The 21,997-nt window shown below is 35.2% G+C and overlaps 1 protein-coding gene across 2 annotated transcripts; it reads right to left on the minus strand.

Annotated features, from left to right (window-relative positions):
- Positions 1-7,586: 7,586 nt before the first annotated feature.
- On the minus strand, positions 7,587-18,656 carry LOC147866834 (transcriptional corepressor LEUNIG-like). Of its 2 annotated transcripts, XM_087317330.1 has the most exons (19): positions 18,530-18,656; positions 17,746-17,811; positions 17,561-17,658; positions 15,887-15,996; positions 14,863-15,138; positions 14,331-14,416; positions 14,132-14,219; positions 13,944-14,046; positions 13,598-13,647; positions 13,159-13,482; positions 11,713-11,925; positions 10,996-11,241; positions 10,749-10,896; positions 10,544-10,653; positions 10,081-10,230; positions 9,817-9,972; positions 9,596-9,712; positions 8,834-9,040; positions 7,587-7,982 (listed from the first exon to the last, which is right to left on the minus strand). In XM_087317330.1, exons 2-19 carry the CDS (start codon positions 17,775-17,777, stop codon positions 7,839-7,841), a joined length of 2,658 nt encoding a protein of 885 aa, XP_087173456.1. In that variant the 5' UTR covers positions 17,778-17,811; positions 18,530-18,656; the 3' UTR covers positions 7,587-7,838. The 2 variants fall into 2 exon arrangements, with proteins under 2 accessions (XP_087173456.1, XP_087173455.1); XM_087317329.1 differs by having other exon boundaries at positions 10,749-11,241.
- Positions 18,657-21,997: the final 3,341 nt, after the last annotated feature.

Raw genomic sequence — 21,997 nt, forward strand, 5'->3', positions numbered from 1 at the left:
AACATACAAGAAAAAGTTGCCGTAGTAGATTCTAGCAATTCATATAAACAACTCGTTGTCATGTCCCCTAGCTTTTTGAGGCTTACACTTTTGACAATGACTAGATTGTCGTTTACAGTTTATGGCTTCTACAAAGGGGATGGTCTTTGTGACCATCTTTTTCGCTCTTTGCTCTTTGGTAACTAAATTTCAACAGAAAGCAAAGGTATAGTGCAACAACAGAACTTGACTCCATTCGTGTGACATAGGGGAAGCTCCTACCCAGGTAAAGAAATATAAATGTGCTATTATTTAATGGAAGTACCACCTTCCAACCGTGGTTTTGTAGGGATTTTTTCAAAGTACAAAAAGCTGTTTTATGAAAAGGAGCACTTTGATGTAACAACTATCTACTACGCATGGGTTTACTATTTGAATACTCTTTAGTCTTCCAATCATGCACGATTTCACATACATATTATAAATGTATTGATCGACAAACCGAAGTTTAGGTAGTGCGATTGGTCGGATATGTTTGTTCTTCCCAATAACAGAAAGGCAAGTGAGGTTTATTGTTGATGATCTCGCATAATGGTTAGAACGTGTCATTCTTCTATGCATTGATCCTTGGACAAATGAATTGTAAACCTTGTGCTGCTATTATTACATATTTAATCCATTGAAACTATGGGTGATTAGCATAATTGCATGATTTTGACTATACGATTCTAGTGTCATGAGGACAAGGAACTTGGTTTGAGATCGAAATCCATGCATTGTGCTTTGAACGAGATAGAAGAGACATGTAATGATGCAACGCACACCACTTTCAAAGATGACCTTTCAAATATGATGTACTAGGGATGTGTGATTAACAAATAATTATATACGTTGAAGGAACATTAGATAAGAGTGTATAGGAAACACCACTCTCAAAAATGGTCTAGAAGTCTAAGAAACCGGAAAGGAAAAAAAAATGCCTCCCAGCTTGCAAAAGCCTTTGCTACTCATAAAAAAATTGGGTGATGAAGAAATTTTGCCCATATAGAAATCATCATAGAAAAGCTAAATTTTAAAAAAAGACATGCATTTAAAAGACGCTTTAGATCACGTTGTAACTGTGAGAATCGACAAATAGTTATACATAGTCAAGCTAAGACTCGAATCTCCACCACTAATAAAAGTGTTACTTTCGCTGGTCTTATGTCTTATGTGCTTTATGTCATTATTCAAACACTTGTTAAGATTATATAATATCTTCTTTGTCTACAATAGTTAATGCATTATTTAATGACGACAAAAATACCTTATGTGCAAATAATATGTGATCATGGTTTACATTAGAGTAATTTTGTAGGATAGACACTTGCAAGTCAAGAAGATAGTTGACCTTTGTGTCTATGTGTATCCATATATTCCTCTTGGTGGATGCTAAAGTTACAAACAAAACAATATAATGTAATATAAAACAATATATCATAATGCATTTGAATGGGTGAGTCCTTTTAATGGTTTTTCTCCCTTCAACTTTCATAAAGTACATTCTACACTTAGTGAATATTATCTCTAATTATATTTGTAGAACTTCGAGTCTTTTATTCATGCAATCTATTCCTACCATGCATGTAATCATGCACGCCCTTTCAGATACATCATGAGTCAACTGATGCAAGAATTGTATGATTTACAAAAGAAGTAAATGGTAATTTTCTCAAATGAGGCTAGTCCTAGTCTTATGACTTTCCAAAAGTTGTGTTAGATTTTACTACCCTCTTCTCAATAGATTTCAAAGTCAACATGTGATCATTGCTTGAACACCAAATTTGAAATGAATTGTTTGAGGAATCACAGATTCACCAAACAATCTTGATTGTTTCTAGTTCAGTGAGTTGTGTTGATGGAGTGAGGCAAAGTGGAAGATCTTCAAATTCTCATAAAGACCTATTAATTGATTTCTAACCTAGCTCGTTTGTTTGGCTTACATAAGGTTGGGAGCATGTTGTGCAAGCTCTCTTACGTTTAATATGTGTATTGCTAACTTGGGAGGCTTCTAATCACTCTTGTATACAATGATGAGAACTTACTATGGTAAACACAATTCATGAGAGCCCATCAATTATCAAGTTGCTTTTCCTATCGTCCTTTGCAACATTCCTTCACGTTGCTTTTAGAGAGTATTCTAGGTAAATTGTTTCAAGCAATTTAAAGAAGGTGAGCAACTATGGACATGTCTTAATGACACTGTGCATTTCGCCTCGTAAGAATAACCATGTAGTTCCAAAAATAGGGAGAAGACATCTAGGTTTCTACAAGCTAGCCAAAGTGTGTTGAGAAGTTTTCAGGTGACTTGGAAGGGCTTATGTTGTAACTTGTTATCCTAACAATGTGAGTTAGAATCACTCTCTATGTGGTAGTATAATGTATTTTTTCGAAGAATCGCAATACTTAACACCAATGAATTATCTAAATCTACATAAAAACTTCATGAGCAACTCCTCAACACTCAAGGAAGCTTGTCACTAGGTGCCCGTTCCACTACTTTTGAAATCATAGCCCTTCAATTAAAATCTACACAAAGAAAATAAGAAGAGACGGGCCATTACTTGTGATAGTATGCTTTGAAATCATAAACCTACAATTAAAATCTACACAAAAATAATTGCTTGTGATACTATGTTTTTATGACATGAGGTGACCATAGTTTAGTGCGTAATCCTCACATTTATATAGAATGAAAACTTGTATTATTATTATGAATGTCGTGGTATAGAATATTGATGCCATTACATTATATTATGCTTTACCCCCAACTTATGAGACATACGGGACCCTATTTAATAAGCAGAACTACGAACAAAGGAACAACATTAAAATGAATACTTTTTTCTCGACAACATGAGTATGACCCATCTCTAAAGCCATCTTTATGCGAAATATCGTAATCTTGCAATACGTTCTATTACATGTACCTTTATTATGCTCATGATTCAACCCCTAAGCATGGGGAGTCAAGTGAACCCTCATACATTACCATGTATGCAATTATGTTTGCAATGCCCAACATATACACAATATTTGTACATGTCTTGTTTGCAATTGTTGGTGTGAGTGTGCAATAATTCCAAATCCTAACATGTGCATGGAATGTGTCTACATTGTCAATCTTTTACTATTATCTACTTGATTCGATTCTTCAACTTTGCACGTGCATGTAACCAACTTGATATTGTCTATTTTCCAAACAAGATGAGGTGGAAGTGTATTCAAACAATTCCTTACTCATTCTTGACTTAAATCTCAATGACTAATATGACCATTTCAATTTGGAACCCATGTGAATATAACAATAATGTTAAGAAGCCTAAAGATAAGACAAACTTTGCAACAATGTCCTTATTTCCAAAGAAGAATTAATGACCCCATGGTTATCTATATGCTTGTAGATAGAGGTGACAAATTTCCATCATCAAATGATTGCATGTCAAATTTTAGTGACATAAGTTCGATGTATATAGATTAATGACTTGAATGTGTTGTGACTCATACGGGGAATGATAAATAATTAAATATCTTAGAGCTAATAATGGCAGTTTGAAGACAAAATACTATTCAAGAAGGTATGTATACTTTTTGTCTTGAAAAATAATGATGGTGATTTTTGTTTTCCCACTAGCTAACAATATGTTCAACTTTTTTAGAGCACAAGCTAGACAAGCACATGAAGAGTAACAAGTTCACTCGATCATTATGTTATGGAAGGGGACACAACGTCACACTCATTACTGTATGCTCCATGCCATGAGACCTTGTGGTTATCTTTATGATGTTGCAAATCCAATTACGATGCTAAATCGACATAAACCATGAGAATGCTCATGTAAACGGTTTGTTATCTACATGTACTTATTTGTTTGCTTGTGCACTATATTCACAAACATATGCATACATATTTGATTATCTGTCATTAATTTTTTAAAGAACATTGCAAAGAAAACAATACTTTACCCTTGTTTTTACCACATGGAGACCCTATAGCGTAAGCCTAATTAAACACTTTAGACACCTGAGAATAACAAGCATATAAGTTTATGCTACAATAGTTAATATTCCTTGGTGAACCAATACATTACTACCAAAGGAATTTTGGCTCATAAATAAATGAATTTTACATTTTTTAGCTTAAAATCAATATAATATTTAAGTACTTGTCTTTAAAATAATGGGTTTAGTGGAAGTCTTGAAGGTTTGATGTAGATGGAAGAGTCTTGAAGTTGTATTATAGGTAGAAGAGCATGAGTTAGTCCAATCATGTAAATTTAGAAAGGGATTATGCAAACAGTGAGTGGCGTATTTATCAAGAATATTTTGCACTAGATATGTTTATAATTGAATGAAAATGCCTCTACTTTACATTCGTAAATCATAATCTTATTGTATGACTAAAAAAGTATGTTGCTTGGAAAAAAGAGCAAGCATGTTATTGATCTTTAAAAAAAGTGGAAGAAAGTAGTTCATTTTGAGTTGAGTAAATGTCGAAAATGAAATCTAACGTAATGCGTAGGGTGTGTTTACCCTGGTTAAGTTGTGCTTAATTAATTGCCCATCAAGTGCACTATTCTTGAAAGTAAAGATGCCCCCACAAACAAATGCTAATGCTGATACAGAATTTTTTATCTTTTTAATATTATAATGTCGAAGACCTCAGAAAATGTAGCTTTACAAATAAGATGAGATAGTTGTGATCTCTCTCTTTCACAAAGTACTTCAAATGCAAAAGAACCAACTTAACAACTTTGCATGCAAAGTCTAAACTACTTTGAAAGTTATTTGGGCCCAAGAGCTTTGGAGTTTACTTAGAAACACAAAAACATAGACATATGCGCAGAGTGCTCTCACACAACGTGTGTGGAAGGAACACGCTAGTTTGGAGTATTTAAGACTTCGTCAAAAGTTATTTGGAAACGTACCCTCAATTGTTTGACATTTCCATTTCAAGTATTTGAAACGTACCCTCAATTGGAAGATAAAGTGTACTCTAAGATCATTTTCTCAAGCTCTACCCAAGGCACCAATAATAATAGCCATCAATTCAACTATCCATTGTATATTTTAATATTGTAAAGTGCATTCATTAATGTGTCTCCTTCACAAAAAAAGACATCAATTTCTTTGATGTGCAAACACAAAATGTTTGCCTCTCCTGATACGTTACTATACATAATCTAATATCTCTTCAAATTGATGGCTGGTACTTAACAATATATTAGAGGATATCGAATAAGAATTAAAACAGCAAACTCTTTTAAAAAAAGAAAATTGATATATATCTCACTTTTTTGGATATGTTACAATTGACCTCACAAGTGGAAAGCTTGAATAATATAAATTGGGTGGATATACATGCACTAGTGGACCAATATATGAATTGGAGATTGTTGGCCAAGGTGATGCATAAGCCTGAAGAGATACAATCATACATGTGACAAAACAAACCTACTTTTCCCCTCAGTTACAATGGGCTGCCAACTAACTAATTCCACACACGACTTTCAAGGTACTAAAATGTGATTCCTCAACTTTTTTATAATCCATGAGGATTCCTCACCACCACTCAATGGAATAAGGTGGCCTCCATGTGGACAATAAAATCTCTCTCTCTCTCTCTCTCTCTCTCTCTCTCTCTCTCTCTCTCTCTCACACACACACACACACACATAAATGGGTGCGAAAAACACTTCTGACAATGGTTGCCACAATGGAGTATGAATACCCACTAAGTACACCAATGTAACATGTTGGATTGTTAATATGCAAGATGAATACTCCACGGAGGAAAGAATTTCAACTTGCTCTAATAAAGAAAATTGTCTCATTAGAACTCTCTTCAACTTTCGTAGATATGCTTTGACACAACGTTTACCATCAAATACAAAAGCATTCCGCATATCCCAATTATGCCACAATCCCCAATACCTCAGAAATAGGAAAATGATCTCCATTTGTGATTTTAGGTCGATCTATGTGAATTGTGCAAACACCCACCGTATTTGTGTCAAACAACTCCGTCCCAGAACTTGACAAATTTGAGAAATGTAACACCAAATCTAACCAGAAATCAAACATTATATGAAGCAATGAGTACTATCTTCCATTTGAACAGTGCCAAAGAAGCAATTACCCGTTGCTAATGCACATCACATTAGAGCTAATCTCAAAAGCAAACCTCCAATCAGAATTCTCTAAATGAAGACCTTTGCTATGAATAACAATTTAGAATAAAAACTACATTTTAAGATTTGTAAACATCCATTATCAAAGTTATGTACTTTGCATTCTTGTTCAACCTTAGACCAATGATACATGAGATTAGTAGTCACTTCAAAAAACGTTGTTTGGCCCCATAAACATCAATCAACCTGCGGTTGCTCTTCCATTAGTAAATGGCAAAGGACATTGCATCAATGCAATATTTTATAGTTGTTGTCAAATAAACCCAGAATTGGGCGGGATCTCGATCAATCTCTCTCACAAAACGCACAATTATAATATTAAATGTGTGAAAAACTCTGCAATGGTACCACAACTAAGTGGTCTCGCTATGACATGAGTAGTGGGACATGTTGAATTGCCAACGTGCAATACAAACACCCCTTTCAAACTAAGGAAAAAATTTGACATGCCACATAAAAACTACCATCAAGTTTTGTAGATATCTTGTAAATCAATTGTATAAAAACCAATTATGATGCAATTAGACAAATTTCAAGTCACATCATTTTTAAAGAAGTTAAAGCCCACTAACACTACCAAATTACTAACGGCAATGTCACTTCTATTACAATGTGGTGAATGGTCATGATATTCAATACTCATCGTATCAATGACAACCATAAGACTCTGACAACATTGGACTCAATGAAAAACATGACTCAAGCAAATGAGTGAAATCTTGCAATATCTGTTGACATCATAAATGATGACCCTTCCCTTCAAAGTTATAAATAACGAATTCAATGCATCAATCAACTTATTTTATTGCCTAGATATAGATTGCTTCACCGTAAGTCCTTAATGGATTTTTTGTTCTCCATAGTGACAATTCACATACCCATTTCTGGCATCTATAATGGCAATTCACATACCCACAATAGAACATTACAAGACAATGTTCTTGGTTAGCTATTGTGCTCCTTAGATTTAAGGTATATCACATTACCCAAAAAAAGTACCACCAAACATGGCAAAAAATGAAAACGAGTATAAACCTATTAGCTATCTTAAATTATGCCTCATAGCAAACTTATACTAACTTACACCATCCTGTAGACAGAAACCCATTTAGACAGGAAAACCTCATCACTAAACCAGGACAAAAATTGTACTACAAAAATATTCAATGAGTTTTAGTCCACATCAACCTTGAACCAAAAAGTGATTCTGGTACCCGAAAAAGGCAGCCAGACTTAAAATTATGCTTATTAACCTATGGTTGAGTTTTTATATAATGGCTGGAAAAAACACCATAAGAATCTGATTAAATAGCAAAAAAAATTAGCATTTTGCACACCCAGATTCTTAGCTTTAATATCTATCACCGACACACAAAGTCACAAGAAAATTAAATTTCTACAGATATGAGGAAAAAGTTTCTAAATAAGCTGTGAGCACAATACACTTTGTCGAATGAGACACTTTTCCACATCGGCATCGTCCAATCAACACAATCTACAAGCAGAAAGCACCAGTACACTTTCTCAGCATGAGACACTTATCTGCATCAGCTTAGTCCAACCAACACGATCTGATCTATACGAACCACAACTCGTACATGCTATACTAAAACTGCATAGAGCATGACACTATTTCCATAGCTTGACAATCTTATCATGGCTTGCCGAAGCAACCATCCCCGTAGCTGGTGCCTGGGCAAGAGCTGCAATCAGTCCGTCATGGGCAGGTATTGTCATACTTGTCTTCTCTTGCATACACCAAAGCTCCAGTGACTGAAGATTAAAACATTACATCAATGATAAATCAATAAATTGATCTGTCTTTCTTTTTTATCAACACAAGGTTGTCAGTTAAAATCCTTACATTTTACATCTATGTTCCATCATATGATACTTCGGCTAAACTAAATACCACATCTGTGTCTCGAACTAATGATCTCACGATCTCCAAATAGGTTACAGGGCCAATACAACCATGCAGCAATGGTTTTCCTTGTACAGAATTAAGATTCAAATCTCAATGATCCGTTGTGCCTTTCACCTTATTGATCTACTAATTTAAAATCCCCCAGTCATGAACAAAGTGACAGAGCTTCCCTGAAAGGCCCAAAACATATCGGCATATTCTCCATCATCCCTTGTCTTTCTGATAGTATTCCCCACAACCCTATTGGTCTGGAAAACAAGACACACACCTAGTGCCCAGGGCATTTTTTTTATTTACTTCATTGAAGTTCAAATACTTTCGGCTACTTATACATCAGCGTAATGTACATACCAAAGATCAGCAATCAATTCTTATTATGACATTAAAACTTGTTTTAAGGTGAAGGCATAAGAACCCAAAACCCTCAATATTCCAGGGCATGTTGTAATTTTTATCATTTTTTTATGTCCACTACTTACACATCAGTGTAATCTTGACATGCCAAAGATCAGCAATCAATTCTTATTATGCCTACAAAATTTGTTTTTAGGTGAAGCCATAAGAACCCAAAACCCTCAATATTCTAGTCTGTAAAAATCAGCACAACTTTCAAGAAGGATAACATTGTTAAGAGATGATACTTATAAACCTCAAGGTTCATTTTTAACATACGGTATTTTGTGTAACAAAAGATTACCTGGTAGCACCCAATCACAAGGATCTGTGGATAGGTAGGATGAAAAACACAAGAGTGAAACACATTGCCATTGCAGCTAAGCTCATGCAAGCACTCTCCCTCGGAACCAGGCCTCAGTGACCACACACGTACTGAATCTTCACTCACAGAAGCAACATAATCACCAGTGGTATCCCAACATAATGAATGTACTAGTTTTGTATGCCTCTGTTCAAGAAATAAGAAAACAAATTACAATGCATCGACCTTAAGATACCCATATGGTTTTAACTGAGAGCAACCAAACAGCAGTACAAGTAATCAGAATTTATGGTCTACATGAAGGCATAGAATGTGTGTATTAAGTTGAGCTTCAGGAATGCACACTAGGTCTGTTTTCAACAATTTTACTACTTAAAAACCTATTGTAACAAACCATTCACCAAATAGATGAGGGCAAAAACCGGAGAAAAGCAACCATTTACCAAATAGATGTCAATACCTAGAAACGGTAAAAGAAGCATTTCCTGCAATCCGTACAAAGACAGCCAGTCTAGGACAGCTTTTAATTTAAATTGTAAGGCAAACTTTATTGTGAACTATTTAAATTACAATGACATTTAAGACGAGATTTTCATATCTCAACTAACATGCTAATCAAATATTGAATTAAATCTACCTGCAAAGAGTGCAGACATGTTTTGATCTCAACATAATATATTGCAACAACATTCTCAGATGCATCTCAACTCACATGCTAGCCAAATATTGAATTAAATCTACCTGCAAAGAGTGCAGACAGGTTTCAGTCTCAACATCATATATTGCAACAACATTCTCAGATGCAGCAGCTAGTAATTTTCCCGTCCTAGGCTGAAATCTGACTTGACTCATTCCCCCCTGTAACAAATTAAAGAAAAAGTTCAAAATTCATTCATTCAGAATAATGTACATTTCAGAAAGTGATGATTTTCTCCATGATATTAATTAGTTTCTAAATTAACCTGGAACATTCTTGTACAGACACCCTGGTTGACACTCCAGTACCGAATCTCGTTTTCTCCATCACATGAGCAGAGAAGATCTTCATTCTTAGGATGAAAATCTAGTGACATCACTGACCCACGATGTCCTGTGAAGCTCCTCAACAAATAGCTTGGCTATGGGAAAATTTGCCAAAAAAAATCATTACTGAATCCTAATTGCAAACATAACATACAGCACTCTAATTTCCAAATAGTTAAGCAAAGTTAAGGTCGTGTACTAACACTGTCTGCTTCCCAGACTCTCACGGATTTGTCGAAGGAGGAAGTTGCAAGCCGTGTGGAAATTGAGCTAAACCGAACATCAGTAATTAACATGTTATGTTCTTCCAGTGTGCTCTTCAATTTCAGAGTATCCATGTTCCATAAAACTGCCTGAACAAAAAGAAATTCAATCAAGGTTTTCAAACATCAGTTCTTTATTTCTCCAAATGCCCCTGAGTTCTGTTATTTACTCATTGTCAATATCTCACCAACTTATGTTCTACTTGAGAAATTATATGGCCTGGTCAACCCTTTTTTCTCTCCTTCAGGGGTTGACCAGGCCCCAGCAGCATTTCAGGAAATATGATAATTCATGGACATCTGGGGAAATATACGAACACTTGGGAACTTCAAAGTTTTCCCCTCTAAACTATCAGGCATTAGAATCACTTTGATGAGTTTAAGTTTTGTAAAATATCCTTGCCTTCTTATCATGGCCAGCACTTGCAAGTAGCTTTCCATCGGGGGAGAAGTGGCAAGACACCACTTTGCTATTGCTTGCCTGAAGGTGAGCAACTTCAGTGAAAGAAAAGACTGTTTAACAGAAAACAATGAAGGGCCACTTATAATTTCTTCGTAAAATGCAGACGAGATACATAGATTAATAAAACAAGCTAAGGAGAAGAGACCTTTGCTAACATCCATATTCTGCCCTGTAGTAGGGCTCCTCTTACTACAACTGAACAATGGTTCTCTTTGATCTGCCTCTTCATGAGACAGAAAAGATTCAACATTGTCGTCTAATGAACCATCATCTGCAAACCGATCTATCTCAGCCTGCATATTAGGGGAAAGAAAAGGTAAGAAGCCAAAATCCTCAATGACAAGAGAAGCATCCACATCATTGAAGGTGCGTTCATCATCATTGATTCTCACCAATTGATTAGATGAGCCTCCTAAAGGTCCAGCACCATCAGAACCATACATCAACAATGGTTTTGATGAACCACCATTTTGTTGAAGTGCACTGGCCATAGACATGACATCACCTGCCGTATGAGTAGAAGGAGTTGAAGGTGCTGAATTTGGTCCAGCAGTATTTCCAGTTCCAGTACTATTTGCAGGTCCCGAAGAAGAAGTCGGCTGCTTGCGCTTCCTTCCATTCTGTCCTTTTGAAACACCCTGACAACAAAAACAGCATTGTAACAGAACAGCTTTGACAAAAGTTAAAGAACCAAGTATTCTAATGAGCTATGTGACAAAGCTTTATTGAACATAATATTTTATTAATGTATAAACTAAGATTTCAAATGGGTGAGGTGATAAAGCTTTGTATAATAATTGTACTAACAATTAGATAAGCTGGGTAATTCAAATTACCTAAGTAACATAGCCCTGTTGAATATAACATCTGTACTATTGTAATCACTGAGAACTCAAATGTGCTAGGTAATGATTCTTTTTTTGAAGCTTAGCTTTTGTATTATTATGCATACTAATCAAAATGAACTAGGTATAAAGCATTTCTTGGGCATAATTTCGTAGTATGACAAGTATTCCAAACTGAAATGTGCTAGCATAGGAACTTCTAATTATGGTATTTTTTCCTATCGAGTTCATGAGAGTGACTTAAGTTAAGATGCTGAATCTTACTTGGTCACTTGTTCTGAAACTATTGACAAGGTTACCATCCACATTACTACCAACTCCTACAAGCTGTTGAGATGGTGCAGCAGATTGTGTCTGTTGTGCTGATTGTGTCTGCTGAGAGGTTTGTCCTTGACCACCACTCAGTTGCTGTAATTGTTGTTGCTGTTGTTGCAATTGTTGGTGCTGCTGATGCTGTTGGAGTTGAGCTAGCTTTACCTAGTAGCAACAAAAATAGCCTTTATATTTCAGAAGATTATTTCTGCAAAAACATAGTATCAATTGTAAACAAAATAGCATTATACGGGTGGTGGTCCACATCAATTAGTCAAGTATTGATCAGGCTTACAAATCCAAACAACAAACTGGACTTAAAAATGAGAAAGAAATAAACAAGAATTTCCAAAGAAAAGAAAATTAACAAGAAGGAAAGCAATGCAAAGAAGCACAATGAGGACACATAGAGAGAGAAAGAGAGATGAAAATGTACATACAACTACAAATGCAGACATCATCTTGAGGGATTCAATATGATCGACTTTATCATGCATCGCCATTCACATCTCTCTGGCTCAAAAACCAATACCCATGTAAGCTTCAGGATTTCAATCAAGGGTGACAGCCGGATATACAGAGCAGGGCTTACAGTCTTCATTCCTCTCAATTACAAAGGTAATGGTTTCTGGTTAGCTAGGTTCCATGGTTTCTGGTAAGCTAGGTTCCAAGAAAAGTACAACTATCACTGTACATGTCCCTTCTCAATTCCCTACAGTGATTTCAATGAAAATTGGTGACAAATTATTCGTTGATCTTTTCTGGATATCTATTGGCATACCAACTATATGATCCTGAAGAAAAGGACATCATGAGATTCAATTAGTAGTGGCATTTGTAAGTGGCCATTTAGGCTGGGCATCTACGGAGATGAAAAACAAGTACACCTAAAGAAAGAGAGAAGTACAACGTAATCTTCAGAGTTTAGTTAAAAAGTACGTAATTTTTCTGATCCTCCAGTTCACTGGAGAATGTTTAATGTTATAGGTGAATTTCTCAAATCATCACAAACCTCATAGAACCATTGACATCTTGTTAAGAGAGAGAAACACTCATATGTTCAAAAAAACAAATTAGACGTTCTAACAACTGTCTTCAATTCTCAGAAGATGAATATTGAAGAATCACAGCATGAAGTTCAATCATATTTTTTAAATTAATCAACTATCAAGGTTTAGTTGATAAATATAGTTTTTCGACATGACAGTAACTTCTCTCTCCAAGTCTATTAAATGTACTAAATGTCTGTAGGATTCAGAGCAGCTACAATCTCACAGAAGTTTGGGTGTTCTGTCCACAAATCTGTCATGATTGTGCATGCATTCTCTCCTTTAGACTCTATATCTAATATATAGATAGAATTCAATAATTACATAGCAAGCTATAATGACCATGCACCTTCATAAGTAGTTCCTCGCTATTGCGGGTCACAGGAGATGCAGTTTGCATAGGAGAACCCACACCTTGCATAACATCGCCCATACTATTAGGTTGACCATCCTTATTAACTATTCCACTTCTGCTTAAAAGCATTTTAAACCTTCTAGATTCCATATCACTTAGAAGCGGAGAGCTAGTAGATAAGAGATTTCCTTGTGCTTGTTGTGATTGCAATAGATGTTGTTGCTGCTGAGAGCTCAACATCTGAATCTGATGGTATTGTTGTGGAGACTGGATGAAGGACTTTGATTGCACCAAATTTGAACGAAATTGATCAAGCCCCTCAATTTTTACCAGAACAAGGTAAATTTTGGAGTTAGTTTGAAGCAAATAACTATATTTTAATATTGGTGATGCACAGAGATATACAGAATTAATAATAGATATCAGGCCATACTGTCAAAGGCCATCCTTTGATAGGTAGAGCATTGCCGGCTTGATTTATCCCTAGGAAATAAAGCAACATTATTAGAATGATGATCCACGAACTTAGAATCCACAAAAGATGTAAATCATATTAAACGAAGATATCTCTTTGACATAACATGGCACTCATCTAGCAAAACAAATCACCATGAAGTGCAAGGTTAGATATTGGCATTACAAGAGTTAATATTAATGGTAAACAGGTAAAACAAAAATGCACAAAATCCAGCACAACAAAATCATCAAAAGCTGTCAATAACGGAAAGATCATGGAGTCTTCTTAAGCAATTTTAATCTATAAAATTAAAATTTGAGACCTGGACTTAATAGGCTCGGTTTTGAATGTTGTATGCCAAAGAGAGCAGGATCTGTTGAAGGTGGCCTTTGATTAAGAACTCCGGTCACATCATTTTTGTTGTCCTGAAAACCTTTGTTATCAATCATGTGAATGTCTAGCCCCATAAGAAATGGTTACGATAAATGAGAATGTAACATAACAACTTGCCTGGCCCATTCCAGACAAAGACTGATTTCGACCTTGTACTTGCTGAAGGGCATTAGTGACATTACTAGAGCCATTGTGTAAAATCTGCCTGCAAATCAGGTCATCAAAACCATGCAAAACTCATAACTGGTCAGCAGACATTTCAATTTCATGTTTGCCAAGGAAAGATACATTATATTTTATGCTTCAGATATCTCACCCAGAAGGCTGACCAGATGTAGCTGCTGTTTTCAACAATGGAGTTTGACTGGGATCGACTATTTGGTTTGGACCATCTCCATATCTCTGTAATACCACAGATATACAAGGGGTTCTAAACAGATATTCCATTCCATTTTAAATAATTGACATTGCATACGGAAGGCAATGGTAATGATTTCAATATTTGCACTCTGAAATTTGAATTTGGAAAGATGCATTTTAAGGAGAGTCAGTGCTCCCTCCTGGATTGATGAAGAAGTCATGTCATACGAGCATGCAGAATATGTCCACACAAATAATGAGCTTCTTACTTTTGAATCAATATTATAAACTGCCATATCATTATTGGAAAAATATAAAGGACCTACTCCCCCATAAACAAGTTATTTATCTATAGATAATAGCTGCAATTTATGTTTGGATTATCCACAAATAAGAGTGCGACAACAGCACACATACAGACACTGTATATGTGTATTGTTTGTGTTTTGCTTAGCATACGCAGTGTAATCTCTAAATTTTCTACTAACCTTCATGCTTGCATCATCTGGACCATCCCTCTTTTGTGGATGCTTCAAACATTCCTCATAAATCTTCGTGGCCAAGGCATTCGCAGTAGTTTGTTGTCTTAGCATATTGTCAGCACCTACACCATTGGCAACCCCATTCATGGTAATGTGGCTACCATCCCGTCTTGGGGGTTGCTGCTGCTGTCGTAGAAGCTGAAGCTGCTGCTGCTGCTGCTGCTGTTGTTGCTGCTGTTGTTGTTGCTGTTGTTGCTGTTCCCGTGCTTTCAGTTGTTGAGTCTGGTAACCCAAAAAAAAGGTAGAATGAAATAGTATAACAAACCACAGAAATCAAACACTCTTTCCATTAAGAACCAAATTCTTCGATCAATTATTTACTCTATTAGTAGCATGGAATACTAGAAATAAGCCTAAAACATCCAAAATTCTGATTCTTTTCACGAAGAAGCGCATTACTAGATCAATAGTTTAGTTTCAGGAGGTAGAACATGGAGTACAGCGAACACTGGGTACTAGAAACAAGACATTGAACACATCAACCTCCTTCCACAAAAAAGTGCATTCTTAGATCAGTTGTTGGGGCAGATCATCCAGAAAAATTTAGTAAAATGAGATACTAGAAACAAATCCTAGGCATCCAGTACTTCAAACGCTTTGTTGATCTAATTATCCAAAATATTTAGAAATATTGGAAATAAACACTAATCATCCAGAACATCAAACTCTGTTCATGAAGAAACAAAATATGTAGCGAAACAAGATACTAGGGGCAAGTCCTTAGACACCAAAATTTCAAGACTCAAAACTCTTTCCAAGATCAATTGCTGCACTTGATTACCCAAAATATGTAGTAAAATGAGACCTCCAGAAACAAGTTGTAGATAAACAACACTCCAAACAAAGAAGCATATTATTAAATCTATTAGAATAAAGAGTATCTTAATAAATGAGATACAAAAAACATGTCCTTAACATCCAATGATACGACTCTTTCACAAAGCAGAAATGCCCATAAGACTTATATCACCTCTATATAAGATGCGGCCACCTCAGAATGCTTTTCATTTGTGCGAGCAATGAATATGTCCCAGAACACAGACCACCATTCGAAAAGGAAACCTCCTGGTGCATCTATAGCTGCATTTTCAACGATACTTATTGAACCAACATATCAAATATGCAATTGTTGTTAAACGACAGAGACAAACGAAATCTTGCCAATGATTTCAACAATGATTCATGAACAAAGATATCAAAATGCAACTGCCGATAAAAGAAAATGATAAAAATGTTAGCACTGGCGTCAAAAATGTTTCGATAGCATATCAGAATACAATTGGAGCTAAGAGACATAGCATAACCTCACCAATGGTTTCTATAAGGTTTAATGAAAAAACACATCAAAATGAATTTGTTACAAAGAAAAAAAAGGGCAGAAGCTCACCACTGGTTTCAATCAATTTTAATCAATAAATATATTTACATGAAATTGCTGCTAAAAGAGAAATAGCTGTAGAAACTGCCCAATAGTTTCATTGTTGTTTAATGCACAAAGAAATCAAAATGTGATGGTTGCGAAGAAACAGAGAGAAAATTTTAACAATGGTTTTGATAACATTGAATGAGTAAGCATGCAAACATGCAATTAAGGCTAAAAGGCAGAAGGTTATCAATGTTTTTGACAAACATTTCATAAGCAAACATATCACAATCCAATGGTTAAAATTTGTAAATTATAGTATGAAGAAATCTGATCAAGAAGAAATTTGGTCTTAGGATAACTAAACCTATTTGCTTAAAACCATAAACACTGTCAAGATGGCCTTGACTGCTTCCCTTATCCGAGTTTCCAATCTTCAGATAGTGCTAATGGTTACTGTGGGGATTCATGCAAAACTCTAACAAAAGCTTTGAGTGTACGTCTAGGTCCCAGCAACGGCGTCATAAGACGTGTGGTGTTTTAGGAGATTTTCCCATGCACAGTTCATCACCAGTGGAATCCTTTCTCCACACTAGGATCTTTAAGGTGGGGTTAGATAGACTGACATCTACCTTAATGTAGGCCACGCAGGTTTAATGAACAGGAAAATAAACGACGTCATAAGACGTGTGGTGTTTTAGGAGATTTTCCCAAGCACAGTTCGTCACCAGTGGAATCCTTTCTCCGCACTGGGATCTTTAAGGTGGGGTTAGATAGACTGACATCTACCTTAATGTAGGACAATCAGGTTTAATGAACAGGAAAATAAATAAAAATACAAGATTTCACAAGGTTTGATGAACAGACATACTAAAATCAAGTTGTCAAGGATTTTTACTGAAAATATGTATTGAAGCCGTGGGTTTCAATAATATCTAATGAGCAAACATACTGAAATACAATGTTTGAAAAATAGCCAATAAGCAAACGTGCCAAAATGCAAGATTTCAACAATATTTAACAAGCAAAGATACCAGAATGCAAGATTTCCATTATGTTCAATGAAAAAACATACTAAATGAATGCTTTCGACAATGTTTAATGGGCAAACAAACAAAATGCAAATATTTCACAATGTTTAACACGCAGACAACAAACAAAATACAAACTTTTAGCAATGCATATAAAGTAATGTATCAAAAGCGAAGCTTTGAAAAACTTTAACGTGCAAACGTATCAAAATGCAATTTGTTGCTATAAAATAAAGAGCACAGCTCTTACCAACAGGGTCTAATGAGACTTTTCCTTCAGCTTGAAATGCTTTAGCAGAAGTCTGAAGGTTTCGTTTTACAAGATAATCATATATATATACATCTAGCCTGGTAATACAACACGATACAAGAAGCTCAAACCATTGAAAATCCATCTCCGATCATATAAAGTAAGACAAACTGAAGCAAACTCACATCTTATCTGCTTCCCAATTAGTCTGTGCCATCCTTCCTAAGAAAAATTAGTGCAAAATAATAGACCTGTGTCATGAAATGGTCACTTCAGAACATTTCAAGTTCTTGAGTTGATTGAATTTATTCTTGATCTCATGTTTTACATTGTTATTCAAAATATATCATCTTATATTAAGGTTCAACTTCAAAATACATACTACTTTTATCACTTATGGTCTAATACAAGAATGTAAATGTATAAAATTTGGCGGCTTAAAATGCGCTCCATCAAAATGCATATCTATTGTACGGAAGTGTGTATGCATGTCTATAGATAGATAGATATGTGTGTGTGACTGCATAGGTATGAGATATATGCACATATATAAATATGTATGAGTATACATATATGATATGTATGTATAGATATATATGTACGAATGTGTATATAGATAAAGGGATATGTGTAAATATTTAAACAAGTATGATTATACATATGTATATGCGTATATCTATATTGTATATGTATTTGTGTTTTGTATTTGTATTTGTATACACAAATCTCGTATGAATATATGATTATATGCGTGTGTTTACACATATATAATATATATGCACGTATGTAGACGTTTGTGTACACACAAAAACGTATATATAGCACGTGTGTATGTACAACAACATGGATGATCCGATAGGTGCTCAAAATGCAGGGACTTTTAAACATATATGCAGTATCAGGATAAACAAAAGCTAAAACTAAACCACAAATAGAAAAGACAAGAAAGAGGAAACTAGCGAAGATCACCAGGTAGAAAGGAAAGAAACGCTAGATCGCCATCGCCAATGCCGAAGCACAGAGGAAGCGGGGACACGACGAATGCAGAAGACTGACACAGTGAGCCTCTCTCTGTTAATGTTAATGAATGTGTGTGTGTGTGTGTGTGTGTGTGTGTGTGTGTGTGTGTGTGTGTTCATATCATTTATTTGTTTGTTTGATTTTTTCTTTTCTTTTCTTTTTTCTTTTTTTTCTTTTTTTTTCTTTTTATTTATTTATTTATTTATTTATTTATTTATTTATTTATTTATTTATTTATTTATTTATTTATTTATTTATTTATTTATTTATTTATTTATTTATTTATTTATTTATTTATTTATTTATTTGTTTGTTTGTTTGTTTGTTTGTTTGTTTATTTGTTTATTTGTTTGTTTGTTTATTTATTTATTTATTCATTCAATCCATTCATTCATTCGGACGTGTTCATTTACTTATTATATTTTTCTTTGTTAACTATTACACATATTTACTAAAATAGCCCTTATTTTCCAAAACAAACTCCAAACCTTCCCTTCCATGCATCCAAGTTTTTAACCACCACCTTCCGACGACATACACGTTGTTCTCATCTCGCCTGCTCCCCGGATATCATTGGTCTTACCGCTCGCGTGCCTTTTGTGGGCATATTGCATCCATGTATGTCACTAAAAGGATCCCCTAACACCTCTAACCTTTGTAAAATCGTGACATTGTGTGAGAGGTATGTAGCAATTGATCATGTATGTAATGTTATCGGTCTCTCGCATGTCTCTTTCTCTGACTAACATCTATGCTCGTTTATTTTGCATGCATTGATAATGTCTTGTAGTTCCACTTTATTCACACTTGATGTACTCCTAATCTCTAGTTTACATGTTTGGGTAGCCAACATCATGTTGCATATCCATTGATATGTGCTACATGCCGTGTTCTCTTTTTCTGATAAATTAAAAATATGTGCTTGTCTCCATCAATTCAATTGAGCTTTATTCCCTTTTTCACTAGAATTCTAGTTTGAGATGTAAATCGTCGTCTCTCTATTTTATTGAGGTCAATATGCAATCTCTCTCGTTTATTGAGGTCAATTGTGCATATGTAGTTTTCTCTCTCAAAGCTTTGTTTTCAAAATTCCATATTTGTCATTATGAATGCAAAGGAGGAGGATTTCCCATCAACACTGAAAGGCATTACAATGAAATAAAAGGGGTGGATATGTTTTGTCATTTCCTTGTACGTGTCTGGCCAATTGGCACAACCCTCCAAGAAAACAATGCAAAAGCTCAATATATATGCAAAAAAAATCAGTAAGGGACTTGTTATACAATAGCGAATAACGTTGGACAACAAGCATGAACGTGAGATACATGAATAAAGGGTTCGAGACTCCAATTGAAGTAAAATGGCCATCATCATGTCACTCAAAAGGATGTGATTGCACCAAATATCACACAACTACAAGCTTTATCTAGAGTTTCAAATTTTTCTAGAAACAATGTGTATATGAAGATGTAAGGGATGTTTCATGCAACTCTAAAAGTTGTGAGATCAAACATTGCTTTGGGCATCTTTGTGCATGCAAGTATATAACACCCTCACAATTGTCACACCATCCCACATGCAAGTATATCACGACAATGGTGGTCTTTAGAAAGGATAGAATTGTTGTCATAAGATTTTGTTAATGATAGATAACCAACCTAGTGATGTTGTTGAAAATTGATGAAGCATCACAAATACTAGTGAAGAGTCATTACAAGTGTGTGTTAAAAAGAAAGAAAACAATTTTGACATCATTGTCATCTTTATCACATATTTTTAATTATCTTTAACTTTTACCTCTCTCTTTTTATGAGTGTGTCGAGAATGGGGGACGAGGGAAAGACCTATCCCACATGCAATTGGAAGAAGGGGGGAGGGGGGGGTGCTTAAAGAGATGAGGATTAGGGTCAAGCAAATGTTTCTTTTGCACCATTCCGTTGGAGGATAGTACACATAAGTTCATTCAATGTGCTATAGCGTGTATCATTTGGACGTTCTCATTGGATGTTTGACACGTTTAAACCTGTTGTTATTTGAGGCCTCAAAAATAGGTTTTTTCTCAATATGTTTCAAATTGTTCTAATTTTTACGATATTGACTGCAACATAATTGGAATGTGTGTAATGCTTTCATGTTTGATAGTAAACATTTTTTTATTTATTAAAAAGATACACCTTAGTAAATTACTTGAGAAATGTACATATAGAAAACAGAGGGAGACATTTCATCTCACCTCTATTGTAATACAAAACCTAATACCAACATCTGATGATACAGATGATATCACAATAAGAACAAATGGAACACCATCTACAAGCTATGCAATAAAAAAGGAGGAATGGAATAATTCCACTTCATACCAGGAGACGTATCTGAAAATAAGTGAAGCCCTCGCCACCGTTTCTTAAAGTCCACTTGACGTTGCCTTTGAGCATCAGTTGTACCCTGCAAATCATCATATTGTCCACGTATGGTGTGGACAAATAACCACCAGAATTCAATAAGCATATTATTGAGATGTATGTGAGCATTATTAAAAACAACATCGCATCTCGTTTTCCATATTGTCCACAGCGCTAGTGACGTAACAGTACGCCAAATAACCAGATTTTTCCGTTCTAAACTGAGGAATAACAGATGGAAATGAAGTGAGATAGATGTACCCATTGGAAAAGTAAAAAACATGAGAAGCATGCATACGTTCGTAATTCATAACATCTCCATGAAGGACACCCCATAATACTGCGCCCCACGAGAAAGTAGAACGAGCATAGTGGTTTCTTAGTAATAAAAACAACTTACTCCAGAATTGCTTGATTTTGGGACACATCCAAAACAAATGCAAAATAGATTCCGTAGATTCACCACAATGCATTCCACAAGCATATTGCTGATTTTGCCTCAACCAATCACCAACAGGAAGAGCATAATGTATCAACAACCAACGAAAACAAATAACTTTTTTCGGCAACTGCATACTCCACAACCATTTCCAGAATTTTGTAAGTTGTAGTTCATTCACATTATTTGCAATCCAATGCTTCATGGCAGCCGGGCATTTATACTTTGATTGCAATAATAAATTTCTACCTAACTTAACTGAATACTGAAAGAACTCTAAGTGTTTACCATTTCCATTAGCATTCGGTTTTTTCTATTGATAATCAGCTGGATCCCAATCCAAATTATAAAGCGGCTTTTTTTGAAAAACCCACAACAAACAACACCGTAAGCATTCTTGAAATGGTGGATCCAAGAGCCATTTTTTTCCCGATCTTGCAACTACTCGAATCACTGAAACATTGGCGGATATCCACACATCTGATTCAGAAAATACATGCCACAACCTACCATCATCATCCACATTAAAGTATATTACATCACCCATAGTGTTAGTTACTTTAGCTCCTAAAATCA

The sequence above is a fragment of the Azolla caroliniana genome, unplaced genomic scaffold (assembly GCF_043228905.1).
Source record: "Azolla caroliniana isolate FFs.n. ecotype wild unplaced genomic scaffold, voAzoCaro1.0.p SCAF_3, whole genome shotgun sequence".
In the NCBI taxonomy this organism is placed as follows: Eukaryota; Viridiplantae; Streptophyta; class Polypodiopsida; order Salviniales; family Salviniaceae; genus Azolla; species Azolla caroliniana.

Bases quoted from the DNA above. Each gene is read 5' to 3' on its own strand.
- LOC147866834 (XM_087317329.1), bottom strand. From the start codon at position 17,777: ATGGCACAGACTAATTGGGAAGCAGATAAGAT. The intron at 15,139-15,886 runs GTGATATAAGTC...TTGGGTTACCAG, and splicing joins TGGCCGCATCTTATATAGAG to ACTCAACAACTGAAAGCACG. The intron at 13,483-13,597 runs GTATGGCCTGAT...GTAAAAATTGAG, and splicing joins TCAAAGGATGGCCTTTGACA to GGGCTTGATCAATTTCGTTC.